Raw genomic sequence first — 17,905 nt, 5'->3', positions numbered from 1 at the left:
TTGCATAGTGATTGTAACATTGTAACTCCGATGCAGATGTACACGCACGCACCAACATTTTCTATGGGCATAATCATAGAATGACAGAGAATTTGAGCCTATTTCTTCCTATTCCTATAAATAAGTGTTAAGCCAAACAGACAGACAGAATTATGCTATTCATTGATTTCGGTATAGCCAAATAGTCCAATATTGTCGCATGCACAGATTAAATAGCTCCGTGTCTGGAAAGGGTTTGGTGTGAATGGTTAAAACCAGGGCTCGAATTGAGTGAGGGTAACACATACCCTTGTTAAAGAAAATGGCAAAAATGATATCTATTGTTTGCTTTAAATAAATGAAACGTATCCAAATGATATCAAGCGTTCTATAACAATGCTTAACTCGGTGATGCCTTATGGTAACAACAAGCTATGCCTGCGAAAGACGTGACTCCGATCCCTCCGGGGTTATATGGATTCCTCTCTATGACATTCTGAAGGTGAGCTGCAGCCTATAATATTCGAAGAGATAAAAAAAAATGACTTTGCTATTCTGCCCCTATTAATTGAGCTTTTCTCTTCCTGAAAAGAGATGTTTGTTTAAACCCAGGCCCTGGCTATTCATGAAACGAGGCTAGTAAGCAAAGCATCTCTCTCCATTGAATACAGGCGGTTAACGTCAACAACCTTCATCGAATATTCAAAAAAGGGTTTCAATAATGAGATATATGCACCAATTTAAAGAAAGTATAGACGGGAGCTAGACAGCCCACCGTACTGCTTTGTGTACAACGACTCCCATTGTTAGGGCGGAGACAGGTATCTTGTCAGTATCTCCATAATCTTTGTTATCACCTTGCCTGGCTACCCAGACTCCTTGTTCCGATCAAACGCTACGCCACGCCCACGGACGTTTCTTCTCTGCAATGTGAGTATTTGGCGAAGGAGAGAGCTGCGGAAGAATTGAGTCTACCTACTTATCACGCTCACTGCAGTCAAAGCAATGCATTCCGCCAAGAGTCGTTCACAATCTTGTCCGGTTCCGGATACAACTAGACCTCGTTTCAAATGTATCAAGAAATGATCTTATTTGTACGTCTAAAACATGAACATTGTTTAAAGCAGACGTTTACAAGTCTCAGTCACAAATGACAGGTCCATTAACCCCTATGGTGAACGAGAGGCTCGTAGAATCATGACTCTTTCGAGTTTGTATTCTATCTTTCGCCGGTAGGGGGTACTGCATGCTCTGGGCATTATTGAGTCAAATGAACGAAATGAGTCGAAAGATTCTTTATTTTGACTGAACGAGTCAAAAAGATTCGAGTCAGTAAAAAGAGCCGACCTACCCAATGCGCTTCATCCTATGGGTATCGAATTACAGCTACATTAGAGATTCACACACAATCACACGATAGGTCCCCCACAAATTATTCATTTTTTTTGTACGCATGTGCCGGACTTTTATTTTCACACGAGGTTCAAAAGCAGAGAGAAAGTGGGTCTACAAAAGACCCGTGTTTGGAAAGTCTGTTTAATAATACGATCCTTTAGATGCGTTTTCTCAAATTTTTGAATGAAGTATGAAGCCTTTATTTTTACAATAGCTTGCCTAACAAAGTTGTTCATTGCTGTGATCTTTGTATATCCAGTTCTATTCACTCATCTATGTTGTTAGATCTCATTGACATCAAATTGTTGTTTGAGCTGTCCCTAAAGGTGCTATTCTTCTTTTAGGATAATATAACAATACTCCAAGTGCAACTGTTGAGGATTTTGTAGCCTCATTACAACTAGAAGGAATTTACATTTTAAATTGTAAATGTAATCAAATGTATATAAGAAAACTATGTCAAGATGTTACTGTTCCCTCTGCTAAAAATGTACTGGAATGCAGCCCTAGGACAAGTGAACTGGAATAAAGTCTTGTTGTTGTCTGGCAAATATTGCATATCTAATAAGGTGAAAGAAGTATCATACAAACTCATTCACAGAATCTACTCATTCATAAAATCTTCTATGAATCTACATTCATAGAATTATATACAGATTTAAAATAGCTATTGATAACAAATGTGTATTTTGTGGTTGTGACCCAGAAACTCTTGACCATTTATTTTGGGACTGTTCTTATGTCAGAGGATTTTGGAGTGAGTTAGAAGATTTTATTTGACAAGAAATGACTATTAATGTTAATCTGAGAGACTGTGATAATATGTTTTATTTTGATCCAAATGATATGACCCTGATTTAACTTTCATTGTTCATTTTTTTTATTTTTCATGGAAGATTCTTTGTCCATAAAAGGAAGTGGACAAACCCCTCTTCACATTATTTAAGATAGAATTTAAATATTATTTTGAAATTATCAGTAAATGTAAAAACAAAAAGGCAATACGCACCATAAAACTTTTTGACAAATTGAAATGTACTCGATATGTAATACCCCTGACTGTTAGGCTTATGTACTCTTGTTTCTATATTTCTGTTTTTGTATTTGTTGTGTTCATAATAGAAAATAAAAAACATTTAAAGGTTGAAAAACCAATGAAACAAAAAAAAGAAAAAAGGAACAAAAAAATATACCAATAAAAAATAAAAATAATTTAATCTCATTGACATGAGAAGATGAGTTGTAGACCCAAGATCTCAGTGCAATTCCCATTCTTACCAGCAGATGGAGACGACCCCTTTATTCGGTGTAAAAATTTCCCAGCACTGCTTACCATAGAGAGACTGTATCTATCTCTGTATATTCAGCATTGCATGTGGTATCTGTCCCTGCTGTAACTTGTATCATTTTAGCTTACTTTGTTCTATCAATTGAGCCTACTCATTTCATCACTTCCCTTCCCCATCAGTTTACCATCCAGAGGATCCCTCGTAGCCTTGAGGTCTGTCAGTCCTGGAGTTCCTCTGTGGTCACCACTCTGAACGCCCTGCTGTACTCCTTCTCTCTGGTGTTCAGGCCAGACATGGTAGGTTGAATCATAATATAATATATCATATTGCCTAATCAGGTCTGACATAGTACTCTAGCTATTCACTCTCAGATCAGACATGGAAGTTTTATTCATAATAGAATATAATCCCGCCAGATCTGGAACCAGGTTGTAGTACCATTTTCACAACTTGTAATTTTCAGTTTCCTTTACTAGCACATCACTATCAACATTTGTCTGCCAGCATTAATCTACAATGTTAAACATTTCATTGGCTTTCAGTCCTCTCACCAGTCAAAAGTCCCTCCCAGTTGGTGTGTAAAATCTCTTCCTGTACTGTAAGATTAATTACATATTCATGATTCATGGGCCTTTCAGTGGTCTAGGTCAATTTCTTAGAGGAAACCAGTTCACTCAACTCCGACTCATTCCCATCTCATTTTCTCGGCGTAGACTTTGATCTTCATAACTTTTTCTTATTGTTGGCCTACTTGTAGATATGCCTAGATATCAACGTTGATATTCATTGTCCTTTTGATATTGTGAATTAGGAATAATGATGTACAGTTGTGGCCAAAAGTTTTGGGAATGACACATTTATAAACTTTCACAGTCTGCTGCCTCAGTTGGTATGATGGCATTTTGCATATACTCCAGAATGTTATGAAGAGTGATCAGATGAATTGCTATTAATTGCAAAGTCCCTATTTGCCATGCAAATGAACTGAATCCCCCCAAAACATTTCCACTGCATTTCAGCCCTGCCACAAAAGGACCATCTGACATCATGTCAGTGATTCTCTCGTTAACACAGGTGTGAGTGTTGACGAGGACAAGGCTGGAGATCACTCTGTCATGCTGATTGAGTTCGAATAACAGACTGGAAGCTTCAAACGGAGGGTGGTGCTTGGAATCATTGTTCTTCCTCTGTCAGCCATGGTTACCTGCAAGGAAACACGTGCCGTCATCATTGCTTTGCACAAAAAGGGCTTCACAGGCAAGGATATTGCTGCCAGTAAGATTGCACCTAAATCAACCATTTATCGGATCATCAAGAACTTCAAGGAGAGCGGTTCAATTGTTGTGAAGAAGGCTTCAGGGCACCCAAGAAAGTCCAGCAAGCGCCAGGACCATCTCCTAAAGTTCAGCTGCGGGATCGGGGCACCACCACCAGTACCACCATAGACCCTCACTGCACGCACAGTGAGGGTCTATGGCCAGGAAACTCCCCAGACCTTAATCCCATTGAGAACTTGTGGTCAATCCTCAAAAGGCGGGTGGACAAACAAAAACCCACAAATTCTGACAAACTCCAAGCATTGATTATGCAAGAATGGGCTACCATCAGTCAGAATGTGGCCCAGAAGTTAATTGACAGCATGCCAGGGCGGATTGCAGAGGTCTTGAAAAAGAAGGGTCATCACTGCAAATATTGACTCTATGCATCAACTTCATGTAATTGTCAATAAAAGCCTTTGACACTTGTGAAATGCTTGCTCAGGAATGGCAGCAGGCAGGTGTGAGTGCATCTGCACGCACAGTGAGGGTCTATGGCCAGGAAACTCCCCAGACCTTAATCCCATTGAGAACTTGTGGTCAATCCTCAAAAGGCGGGTGGACAAACAAAAACCCACAAATTCTGACAAACTCCAAGCATTGATTATGCAAGAATGGGCTACCATCAGTCAGAATGTGGCCCAGAAGTTAATTGACAGCATGCCAGGGCGGATTGCAGAGGTCTTGAAAAAGAAGGGCCATCACTGCAAATATTGACTCTATGCATCAACTTCATGTGTAACGGCTGTCCTCCTCTTCATCCGAAGAGGAGGAGCAGGGATTGAACCAAGGTGCAGCGGGTTGTGAATACATAATGAATTTAATGACAAGACGAAAAACGAACACGAACTACACTTGAAATGATACAAAATAACAAACGACATAGACTGACCTAAACATGAGAACTTACATAGACACGAAGAACGCACGAACAGGAACAGACTACATACACACCGAAACAGTCCCGTGTGGTACGAAATAACATACAGACACGGAAGACAACCACCCACAACGAACACTGTGAAACAACCTACCTAAATATGACTCTCAATTAGAGGAACGCCAAACACCTGCCTCTAATTGAGAGCCATACCAGGCAACCCTTAAACCAACATAGAAACAGACAACATAGAATGCCCACCCAAACTCACGTCCTGATCAACTAACACATACAACAAACTAACAGAAATAGGTCAGGAACGTGACATAACCCCCCCCTTAAGGTGAGAACTCCGGGCGCACCAGCACAAAGTCTAGGGGAGGGTCTGGGTGGGCATCTGACCACGGTGGTGGCTCAGGCTCCGGACGCTGTCCCCACACCACCATAGTCACTCCCCGCTTCTGTATCCCCCTCCCAATGACCACCCTCCAACTAAACCCACCTAAATGAAGGGGCAGCATCGGGATAAGGGGCAGCACCGGGATAAGGGGCAGCAGCTCCGGGCTGAGGGACTCTGGCAGGTCCTGGCTGAGGGACTCTGGCAGGTCCTGGCTGAGGGACTCTGGCAGGTCCTGGCTGAGGGACTCTGGCAGGTCCTGGCTGAGGGACTCTGGCAGGTCCTGGCTGAGGGACTCTGGCAGGTCCTGGCTGGACGGCTCTGAAGGCTGGTCCTGGCTGGACGGCTCTGAAGGCTGGTCCTGGCTGGACGGCTCTGAAGGCTGGTCCTGGCTGGACGGCTCTGAAGGCTGGTCCTGGCTGGACGGCTCTGAAGGCTGGTCCTGGCTGGACGGCTCTGAAGGCTGGTCCTGGCTGGACGGCTCTGAAGGCTGGTCCTGGCTGGACGGCTCTGAAGGCTGGTCCTGGCTGGACGGCTCTGAAGGCTGGTCCTGGCTGGACGGCTCTGAAGGCTGGTCCTGGCTGGACGGCTCTGAAGGCTGGTCCTGGCTGGACGGCTCTGAAGGCTGGTCCGGTCTGGCGGAAGGCTCTGGCTGATCCGGTCTGGCGGAAGGCTCTGGCTGATCCGGTCTGGCGGAAGGCTCTGGCTGATCCGGTCTGGCGGAAGGCTCTGGCTGATCCGGTCTGGCGGAAGGCTCTGGCTGATCCGGTCTGGCGGAAGGCTCTGGCTGATCCGGTCTGGCGGAAGGCTCTGGCTGATCCGGTCTGGCGGAAGGCTCTGGCTGATCCGGTCTGGCGGAAGGCTCTGGCTGATCCGGTCTGGCGGAAGGCTCTAGCGGCTCCTGTCTGGCGGACGGCTCTGTAGGCTCTTGGCAGACGGGCGGCTTTGCAGGCTCATGGCAGACGGGCAGCTTTGCAGGCTCATGACAGACGGGCAGTTCAGGCGCCGCTGGGCAGACGGACAGTTCAGGCGCCGCTGGGCAGACGGACAGTTCAGGCGCCGCTGGGCAGACGGACAGTTCAGGCGCCGCTGGGCAGACGGACAGTTCAGGCGCCGCTGGGCAGACGGGCAGTTCAGGCGCCGCTGGGCAGACGGGCAGTTCAGGCGCCGCTGGGCAGACGGGCAGTTCAGGCGCCGCTGGGCAGACGGGCAGTTCAGGCGCCGCTGGGCAGATGGGCACACCTGTAGGGAGGAGACGGAGAGACAGCCTGGTGCGTGGGGCTGCCACAGGACCCACCAGGCTGGAGAGACCTACAGGAGGCTTGATGTTAAGAGGCACCTGAAGGACCGGGCTGTGGGGGAGTACTGGAGCTCTGGTGCGCAGCCTTGGCACCACTCCCCCAGGCTGGAATACTACACCAGCCCGTACCCTCCAGAGTGCAGGCACAGGTTGAACCAGGCTGTGGATGAGCACTGGAGATCTAGTGCCTACTACGCGCACTTCTCTCTTAGGCTCCACTCCCACATTTGCCCGGTACGAGCGGAGTGTAGGCATAGGACGCACTGCACCCTCCCAGCGCCCCGGAGACACAGCACGCAGAGCCGGTGCAGGATACCCTGGACCGAAACTGCATACCGGAGACCAGACACGCTGAGCAGGCACAATACGCCCCGGCTGGATGCCCACACTCACATGACACTTTCGGGGGGCTGCTCTGTAGCGCACCGGGCTATGGGCACGCACTGGCGACACCGTGCGCTTAACCGCATAACACGGTGCCTGACCAGTGACGCGTTGCTTATAATAAGCACGAGGAGTGCGCTCAGGTCTGCTACCTGGCTTAGCCACACTCCTCTCTAGCCCCCCCCAAAAAAAATTCTGGGGTTGCCTCTCGTACCTGTCCCGCTGCCGTGCTGCCTCCTCATATCGCCGCCGCTCAGCTTTCGCTTCCTCCAGCTCAGCTTTGGGGCGGCGATACTCCCCAGCCTGTGCCCAGGGTCCTTCTCCGTTCAACTCGTCCTCCCAAATCCACAAGTCCTGGTTGCTCTGTTGAGCTCTCCCTTTTCCCCGCTGCTTGGTTCTGGTAATTTGGTGGGTGGTTCTGTAACGGCTGTCCTCCTCTTCATCCGAAGAGGAGGAGCAGGGATTGAACCAAGGTGCAGCGGGTTGTGAATACATAATGAATTTAATGACAAGACGAAAAACGAACACGAACTACACTTGAAATGATACAAAATAACAAACGACATAGACTGACCTAAACATGAGAACTTACATAGACACGAAGAACGCACGAACAGGAACAGACTACATACACACAGGAACAGACTACATACACACAGGAACAGACTACATACACACAGGAACAGACTACATACACACCGAAACAGTCCCGTGTGGTACGAAATAACATACAGACACGGAAGACAACCACCCACAACGAACACTGTGAAACAACCTACCTAAATATGACTCTCAATTAGAGGAACGCCAAACACCTGCCTCTAATTGAGAGCCATACCAGGCAACCCTTAAACCAACATAGAAACAGACAACATAGAATGCCCACCCAAACTCACGTCCTGATCAACTAACACATACAACAAACTAACAGAAATAGGTCAGGAACGTGACATCATGTAATTGTCAATAAAAGCCTTTGACACTTGTGAAATGCTTGTAATTATACTTCAGTATTCCATAGTAACATCTGAGAAAAATATCTAAAGACACTGAAGCAGCAAACTTTGTGGAAATTAATATTTGTGTCATTCTCAAAACTTTTGGACACGACTGTACAATTCTATTCAAGTAATTGATAGGCTGCATACTTCTTCAGTTTTAAGTTTAACCTGGCATCAGACAGCTTATGAGATGTATGAAGTGTCTAGTACTGTAAAATCGGCTGCATAGCTTATTATTTCTACCTCTTGAGAGGGAGAGAGAGAGACTGAGGGAGGGAGAGAAAGAGACAGAAAGGGGAAGAGGGAGTGACGGAGACAGAGAGACAGAGAGGGGAAGAGGAAGGGAAAAATAGATAGAGTTGGGTGGGAGGTTTCTACAGGACTGAACAGAAAAACCTGGACCTCCAACTTTCTCTCTCCCTCTCTACCCCTCCTCTCTTCCTCTCTTCTACCGTCTCCTCTCCCCCTCTGTGTGTTGTGTAATGGTGGGGGCTGGGTGCCGGACAGAGGGAGAAGGGCCTTGTTCACAGGATGTGGCAGGACCTGACCTATTTCCTCACAGCCAGCTGACTGTAGCCTAACTGCAGCTCTGCTCTGGACAACAGGGATGAATGGTGGGAGAGAGGGAGGAAGGGAAAAAAGGGGTGTGGCGCAGAGCGTGAGTTTATTATCAGTAAATACAAAGTTTTACAACGCTGTTCAACACTCTCCCTCTCTCCTTCCAACATATAGTTTTTGTGTCAGCACTAACAGGATCCATTCTTGAGCATAACTAAAATGCTGACGTTTATTTGTTTTGACCGAACATGAGCATGTCTGTGTGGGAGTGGTGGCAGGAAGCAGGGGGGTTTCACAGTGGAGGCAGGACACATTCTGGGGAGGAATCACAGTGAAGTGTGGGGTCAGGCCAGGGTGCTGGGCAGGTGGGAAGAGAGGGGGAGTGGGGGTCTCTGTAAGGAGAGGGGAAGGTTGTTAAGCGTGTGTTAGCCATAAAAGGGCATTTGTGAGATCACACTCCTACACACCCCATCACCCCCTCTATTTCCTTCCCCAGATGTGTCAGCACAATCCAATAAGATGACAGCTTCTTCACAGTGAGAGGTTTGAAGTGTGCTCAAAGGAGCGTATTAATACTTTTGTTTTGCTAGAATAAAACTTGGTTACATAATGCATTCCAGAATAAATTTGGGCTGTATTTTGATGTAAGTAGTGTTTTCCCAAGGCCGGTTTCAGACAAGGAAATGTATTCTTATTTGGAAGCAGTTCTTATAGGGTTTACACCTTTCTTACAATCAGGTGTCTTATTGAATTCCCCATATGACAATGACCTCACCTGGTCTAAAGGTGAAATGACATACAGACAAACCATGGCTCAGTCTGTAGTAACACTCGGTTAGGTGGCTAATGTCAACCCTAATCATGTATAGCAGTGACAGATAGCCTAGGTCCTACCTCTCAACAGACTAGGTCATATGTTAATTAGATCCTCTCGACACACTCAACTTTTCCATGACTGGAAAACAATTGGGAGAACCAAGAATAGTGACGGAAGACTATATAGTTTATATAGTGCAATGGCTTTGATTGAAGGTCAAACATTGAACCAAACCAAATGACCATGACCAAGGATCCACCCAGTGGCCTTCCCATTACTTGGCATTCCTGTGTGAGCTGTTAGGTACAGTAGCTTCTGCTAAGGCTAAGCTAAAGCCAGCCTTAGCTTTTCATCATTTGTTTTCCCCCTGAATGTTCACTGCACTCCGCTCCGCTCCAGTAGTGGAACACCATATGGTTCATCTTAACCTTATTAGGAAATAAGGTTAGAGAATGGAATGGATTGTTTGGTTGTTTCTTGAAAGATTCCGACCAGGAATACGATCCTACCATCACTCCCTTTTCCTCTGCTTTCATGTTATATTTAATGGTACTGACATGGACTCTAATCAGGCTTTTGGATTGATTGTTAACCAAACACGTCAGGGCCAGCATGCTGGAATATTGAAGAAGCGGCACCTCAGAAATTCAATGCGTGGATATTAGCTCATTTATGTATACGAGACACTGCACAACACATTAATGAGCCACTGTCTGTGTTAAATGTATCCATATAACTTGGTTTCAGATGGTTACTGTTTAAACTTTGCTGGGAGCCCTGGATAAGCAATTTCTTTCGGGACCTTTGTGCTCTGCCTAAAATAAAAGTAAACCCTTTACATTAGGTTGCTTTTATACCTGTGTGGTAACACTGTAATTACTAGTAAGAACATTCTCTGCTGTTTATCTCCTTTATATAAAACTTTCAGGCATCTATAGATTGAAAGTGGGCCCTATTCACTGTCGGTCGGTATTTCACTGGAAGCAGCAGTTCCATCTGTTCAAACAGAGCCTCTGTGACATCTCCCCATCTCCACAGTAACCGAACCCGTCTCCACTCCAGCTGTCAAAAATAATAATAATAGAAAAGTAGCATTCACAGACATTTACGTCAAGCAGCTGTGCAAACCGCCGATCTATCAGAGAGACAGTCAGCAAGTCAGCGGTCTAATGCATCTAGTCTGTCTGTGGGGGGAAGAGAGGAGAAGGCATGTGGCGGGCCAACTCATAAACCCACTGACTCAACCCAACTCTTTTGATGAATCGATATTTCTCTGGCACTTAATGAGGTTCCGGTCTTACATCCACAGATCTATCGCTCTCTACACTCAATTATGAACCATACTGTATTTGTAGAGGCTGATAGTAATGAAAGGAAGAGGTACGGTTATTTAGAACTTTCTACGCCGAAAATGGCTAAAGATATACAGGTAAGTGCCAAAATAAATGAAATACCAACATCAAGTGTCTTAATAGTGTGTTGGACCACCACGAGCCACCAGAACCACCAGAACAGCTTCAATGTGCCTTCACATAGATTCTACAAGTTCCTGGAAATCTATTGAAGGGATGCAACATCTTCCATGAGAAATTCCATCATTTGGTGTTGATGGTGGTGGAAAATGCTGTCTCAGGCACCGCTACAGAATCTCCCATAAGTGTTCAATTGGGTTGAGATCTGGTGACTGAGACACATGCACACACCCTTTAAACCTCCTATGCTCCTTTAAGACCCCTCTTTCAAAGTCACTGAGATCTCTTCTTCTAGCCATGATAACCAAAGTAATGGGCAACTGGGCATTTTTATACATGACCCTAAGCACGATGGATTTTTTAAAAATAAAATAGCGCCGGAGAAGAAGGCTGACGTTTTACGTGTCCCCAACCGATTGTGTTTTTTTGTTCGGTTTTTTGCGTTGTTTGTAACTTATTTTTTTTACTTATTTTGTACATAATGTTGCCGCTACCATCTCTTATGACCAAAAGTAACATCTGGACATCAGGACTGCGATTACTCACCACGGACTGGCAGAATCCTTTTTTTCCTTTAACAAGTCTGACGAGCCCAACGTGAACGATATACTGCTTTCTTGGGAACAGGCACAGATCCCCGTGATTTGTGTGAAGAGGAGGTGGAGAAAAAGGGGCCAGAGGGCGGGCTACCTTTTGAGAATTTGTAGGCGATTGAATAAACCTTCACTTCCTTCCATTCTGCTAACAAACGTGCAATCTTTGGAGAATAAAATCGATGACCTACGCGGAAGATTAAACTACCAACGGGACATTCAAAACTGTAATATGTTATGCTTCACGGAGTCGTGGCTGAACGACAACACTATCAACATACAGCTGGCTGGTTATACGCTGCACTGGCAGGATAGAACAGCGGCGTCTGGTAAGACAAGGGGTGGCGGACTATGTATTTTTGTAAATAACAGCTGGTGCACAATATCTAAGGAAGTCTCGAGCTATTGCTCGCCTAAGGTAGAGTATCTCATGATAAGCTGTAGACCACACTATCTACCTAGAGAGTTTTCATCTGTATTTTTCGTAACAGTTTACATACACCACAGTCAGAGGCTGGCACTAAGATAGCATTGAATGAGCTGTATTCCGTCATAAGCAAACAAGAAAACGCTCACCCAGAGGTGGCACTCCTAGTAGCCGGGGACTTTAATGCAGGGAAACTTAAATCCGTTTTACCAAATTTCTATCAGCATGTGAAATGTGCAACTAGAATGAAAAAAACTCTGGACCACCTTTACTCCACACACAGAGTCGCATACAAAGCTCTCCATCGCCCTCCATTTGGTAAATCTGATCATAATTCTATCCTCCTGATTCCTGCTTACAAGCACAAATTTAAGCAGGAAGCACCAGGGACTAGATCAATAAAAAAGTGGTCAGATGAAGCAGATGCTAAGCTACAGGACTGTTTTGCTAGCACAGACTGGAATATGTCCTTGGATTCCTCCGATGGCATTGAGGAGTACACCACATCAGTCATTGGCTTCATCAGTAAGTGCATCGATGATGTTGCCCCCACAGTGACCGTACATACTTACCCCAACCAGAAGCCATGGATTACAGGCAACATCCACACTGAGCTAAAGGCTAGAGCTGCCGCTTTTATGGAGCGAGACTCCAACCCGGAAGCTTATAAGATATCCCGCTATGCCCTCAGACGAACCATCAAGACAGGCAAAGTGTCAGTACAGGACTAAGATCGAATCGTACTACACCGGCTCTGACGCTCGCTGGATGTGGCAGGGCTTGCAAACCATTACAGACTACAAAGGGAAGCACAGTCGAGAACTGCCCAGTGACACAAGCCTACCAGACGAGCTAAACTACTTCTATGCTCGTTTCGAGGCAAATAACACTGAAACATGCATGAAAGCACCAGCTGTTCCGGAAGACTGTGTGATCACGCTCTCCGCAGCCGATGTGAGTAAGACCTTTGAACAGGTCAACATTCACAAGGCCGCTGGGCCAGACAGATTACCAGGACGTGTACTGCGAGCATGCGCTGACCAACTGGCAAGTGTCTTCACTGACATTTTCAACCTCTCCCTGTCCGAGTCTGTAATACCAACATGTTTTAAGCAGACCACCATAGTGCCTGTGCCCAAGAACACTAAGGTAACCTGCCTAAATGACTACCGACCCGTAGCACTCACGTCTGTAGCCATGGAGTGCTTTGAAAGGCTGGTCATGGCTCACATCAACACCATTATCACATAAACCCTAGACCCACTCCAATTTGCATACCGCCCCAACAGATCCACAGATGATACAATCTCTATTGCACTCCACCCTGCCCTTTCCCACCTGGACAAAAAGAACACCTATGTGAGAATGCTATTCATTGACTACAGCTCAGCATTCAACACCATAGTGCCCTCAAAGCTTATCAACAAGCTAAGGACCCTGGGACTAAACATCTCCCTCTGCAACTGGATCCTGGACTTCCTGGCGGGCCACCCCCAGGTGGTAAGGGTAGGTAACAACACATCCGCCATGCTGATCCTCAACACAGGGGCCCCTCAGAGGTGCGTGCTCAGTCCCCTCCTGTACGCCCTGTTCAAGAGGCTTCTAAACAGCTTCTACCCCCAAGCCATAAGACTCCTGAACATATAATCAAATTACTACCAAGACTATTTGCATTGCCCCCCCCCCCCCCCACACCGCTGCTACTCTCAGTTGTTATCATCTATGCGTAGTAACTTTAATAACTCTACCTACATGTACATATTACCTCAACTTTTATTGTGGTTTTACTAGACAAGTCAGTTAAGAAAAAATACTTATTTTCAATGACGGCCTCAGAACAGTGGGTTAACTGCCTTGTTCAGGGGCAGAATGACAGATTTTTTACTCTTCAGCTCGGGGATTCAATCTTGCAACCTTTCGGTTACTAGTCCAACGCTCTAACCACTAGGCTACCTGCCGCCCAACTAACCGGTGCCCCCACACATTGACTCTGTACTGGTACCCCCCTGTATATAGTCTCGCTATTGTTATTTTACTGCTGCTCTTTAATTACTTGTTAGTGTTAATTTCTTATTCTTATCTGTATTTTTTAAAACTACATTGTTGGTTAGGGGCTCGTAAGTCAGCATTTCATTATACACCTGTTGTATTCGGCGCATGTGACTAATACAATTTTATGTGATTTGATTTTAATGTTTTGATTACATAATTAACTTAGGAACCACACCTGTTTGGAAGCAGCTGCTTTCAATATACTTTGTCTCCTTAATTTACTCATGTGTTCCCTTTATTTTGGCAGTTACTTGTATGTTCACTCTGGTTTGAATTGTCACCAGCTAGACTCAGCTACTGCTTACAGACAGCTTAGTACAGTCAGTATAGCGGGCGTAACGTCCAGATCTGGTTTCTTATGTCAAACAGTAATTGGTAGATCTTATAACACTTTTTAACACCTGTAGACAGTCTAGTCTGCTGTCTGGTGACTCACCCCATCTACCCCAGACAGTGAATCAGAAAGTGACTACAACTGACGATAGACAGACGGACAGAGGCCTCACCTTCTATTGCTCAATGTGTTGTTGACTATAGGCCTATGCCTGGTGCAGTGTTTGTTGTGATGATGTTATCAGGTATGCGACTTCTCTCCCGTTCTAGAACACTCTTCCTCAACCTGTGATGCATCATGAACACCTCACTCAGATGTGAAGTGCAATTAGTACCTCTCTGTCTGTCGGTCGACTGAACAAATTATGGGCCTTGAACAAATGAACAGATGTGCCTAGCGCGGATGTGGTCTGACGTCATACAGCTGATCGTCATGGACATCATGTGCGGGTTCTGCTCATTCTAGGCCTCAGCAAGGTTGTGTAGCGGGGCTGAATCATTCCTGTTCCCAGAACACAGCACAACAGAAGAAGGGATAGTCAGTCGGCCAGGGAAAGCATGCTAGGAATGTTCCAGTCAGGTTTATGAATGCAGCGCTATAAAAGAAAGGCTTTAGAGAGCCAACACTCTTCTTACGTGAGGTGTACTGTGATTCCAATGCTAGAAATGCCCAAACAAAGCCCAATCTAAGAAGCTTTCCCAGCAAAGGCCACTGCATTTTTTTCAGGAATACATGATGTATGAACAGAACAGTATAGTGGTCAGGGGTGGAAGTTTTTGACTGAATATTTCACTCAATACGTTTCTTCCAAATGGAACGCTGACCTACATTGAGGGTTTCCCTTACAAAGCAGCAATAATCCAAGTGTACAGGAGTAGTAGTTAAACATAGAATTTCATTGCAACCACCAGCAAATATTGGTAAATTTCTCAATCAATTCACCACCAGTGAATCCAGTATCTTAGGTACAGTACAGAAGGGTGAAGGGAGGGGGAAAAGAGAGCATTTAGCACTGAGTCCTCTAGCCTTTGATTTATTTTGTGTTGAAGGCTCACTCTACTTCCACTCAAATTTGCACCTGTGTGATGACAGATGGAGACAGTGTTTTTCCCAATTAGGGCCTAGCTAAGAGCAAACACTCTCAGATCTCATGGCTCTGAGCTATATAACCTTTTGAGCTAGAGTGTAGAGTCAGCTATTCAGCTCTTTACTGCTGGCTGACACTGAACTTAATGCTAGGAACTGGAGCTGTGAGGACATATTAAATATGCTGATGTCAGGCATGGTTATCAATCACACCTGTATTAATATGAGATATTGTACTTCTAGTACTGTTACTGTGTGAATTATGACATTTTTGGTAAATAACAGTAGTTATCTGATTGTTTCAGTAGTAATAATTCAAGTATAATCAGCCTCCCCCAACCCTGTTAATGACAGTATGATTGTAGTGCCAGTATGACTTGATTTCCATGACGGTGTGTGTGGAGAGGAGAGGATATTACAGTGTTGGTTGGTGTGTGTGTGCCCAGACTAAGTCTGTGCTGAGAGAGCCAACGTTATGAGAGAGAGAGCTGTATGATGTATATTCCAGACCCTGCGGCCCTGTGTCTCCACAGCCGTCTGTCTGTCTGCTTTCCTGTAATTCCCCTACTCCCCAAACACTACTCCCTCACTCTCTCCTAGCCCTACCCCCTCTTTCACTCTCTTCTTTTCCTCCTTCCCCTACTCCCCAGACCGTACTCCTTCACGCTCCTCTAGCCCACAAGGCATGGAATCTCCATAGTTCTATATCCTCTCTTTCTCTCTCTGTCTCTCTCTCTCCTATTATTTATTATTTATTTTTCTTTTTCTCAGACTCCTTTAGGCATGAAGGTGCTCTCTATAGGCCCAGATCTATGTACCCTCTTTCTCGCTCTTCTCAGTTTTACTCCATCTCCCTACTCTTTCTCGAAATCTCCGTCTCCCTCCATCCCTCCCTCCTGACTGTATATCCAGAGCCAGCAGAGTACAGCACATTCTGTCTCTCAAGAGTGAGTTGAGAAGGAGTGGAGGTGCAACTTGGTGATTTTTGCGGGCTTGTGAGTGGTTTGGAGTGTCACGGTGTTTGAACCTGTGCTCATCCCTCTGTTTTACTTACTCACTCTCACCTTGATAACCTAGCCTGATGGAACCAGCCGGATTGCTGCGTTTACCATTCTATTTCACATCTGTCTCTCTTTCTCTTTCTCTCTTTGTCTCTCTCTCTTTGTTGTTTCAGGTGCTGTGTAACAGCTCAGGGACCTGCGTCCCCCTGTGCGATGCAGGAGTTATCCTGGGATTGAAGATGGTCCTGATTGTCTACGTTCGAAAGCATCTGCAGAGTTGAGAGCCTGTCCCTCTGTGGGAAGATCCTCTACCCTCTCAGACTTCATACAACTTTTTCATTATGTTACAAATGGGAACACTTTGCTCAGGAAAAAAATGCTTAATAGTTTGCTTGATCGGTCAGTGTCTCCTGACCGCTCCTGTCTCAGCCTCCAGTATTTATGCTGCAGTAGTTTATGTGTCGGGGGGCTAGGGTCAGTTGGTTACCTGGAGTACTTCTCCTGTCTTATCCAGTGTCCTGTGTGAATTTAAGTATGCTCTCTCTAATTCTCTCGTTCTCTTTTTCTCTCTGAGAACCTGAGCCCTAGGACCATACGTCAGGACTACCGGGCATGATGACACCTTGCTGTCCCCAGTCCGCCTGGCCTTGCTGCTATTCCAGTTTCAGCTGTTCTGCCTGCGGTTATGGAACCGCCACCTGTCCCAGACCTGTTGTTTTTCAACTCTTGATGATCGGCTATGAAAAGCCAACTGAAAATTATTCATGATTATTATTTGACCATGCTTGTCACTTATGAACATTTTTGAACATCTTGGCATAGTTCTGTTATAATCTCCACCCGGCACAGCCAGAAGAGGACTGGCCACCCCTCATAGCCTGGTTCCTCTCTAGGTTTCTTCCTAGGTTTTGGCCTTTCTAGGGAGTTTTTCCTAGCCACCGTGCTTCTACACCTGCATTACTAGCTGTTTGGGGTTTTAGGCTGGGTGTCTGTACAGCACTTCGAGATATTAGCTGATGTACGAAGGGCTATATAAAATAAAATTGATTGATAAAATAAAATTGATATACTGTGATGGACATTTTTCTACAACTCCAATGGAAAGACTTTGGAACATAGAGCCTTATTCATAGTTACTATGTAAAGATGCTTCGGATAAGTGGAATGTGTTATGTAATGTCACTTTCATTTATGGTACAGAGAACAGTGTGAAGAAATACAAAATATATGTAGCTATAGCTGACTTGAGTGAGGTGTTGGTGTAGGCTAACTACCATTGAATTAATCAAGCTATTACACAACCTCAGCTTTCTGTTTTTTGAATTAAAACCGATAAAGAGGAACAGAGAGAACACACCAAAACATTATGTCAAAGACAGAACAGTGGAACCAGCTGTTTGTATTGCTGTGTAGTGCTAAAGCAGTTGTCATTGTCAGAGAGGAACCCAGTATAATGACAGATGCAAGACAGCATATTAGTATTTCTGAACAAGGGTCCTATAACCATGCCACGTAGTACTATCAATGAACAACATCAGGAATTATGAGGGAAATCTTTGAAAAGTTTTATGCATATTTAATTAATACTCTTGCCGGAATGAAAAGGACGAGCTCTGTCTTCAGA

At 45.2% G+C, this 17,905-nt stretch overlaps 1 protein-coding gene across 1 annotated transcript; it reads left to right on the top strand.

Annotated features, from left to right (window-relative positions):
* Positions 1-188: 188 nt before the first annotated feature.
* alg14 (ALG14 UDP-N-acetylglucosaminyltransferase subunit) lies at positions 189-17,362 on the top strand. The gene is made up of 3 exons (XM_071415003.1): positions 189-481; positions 2,843-2,959; positions 16,455-17,362. The coding sequence occupies exons 1-3, from the start codon at positions 398-400 to the stop codon at positions 16,560-16,562; spliced, it is 309 nt and encodes a 102-aa protein (XP_071271104.1). The 5' UTR covers positions 189-397; the 3' UTR covers positions 16,563-17,362.
* Positions 17,363-17,905: the final 543 nt, after the last annotated feature.

This window comes from Salvelinus alpinus, chromosome 8 (assembly GCF_045679555.1).
Source record: "Salvelinus alpinus chromosome 8, SLU_Salpinus.1, whole genome shotgun sequence".
In the NCBI taxonomy this organism is placed as follows: Eukaryota; Metazoa; Chordata; class Actinopteri; order Salmoniformes; family Salmonidae; genus Salvelinus; species Salvelinus alpinus.
This window is presented reverse-complemented; position numbering and strand designations above follow the sequence as displayed.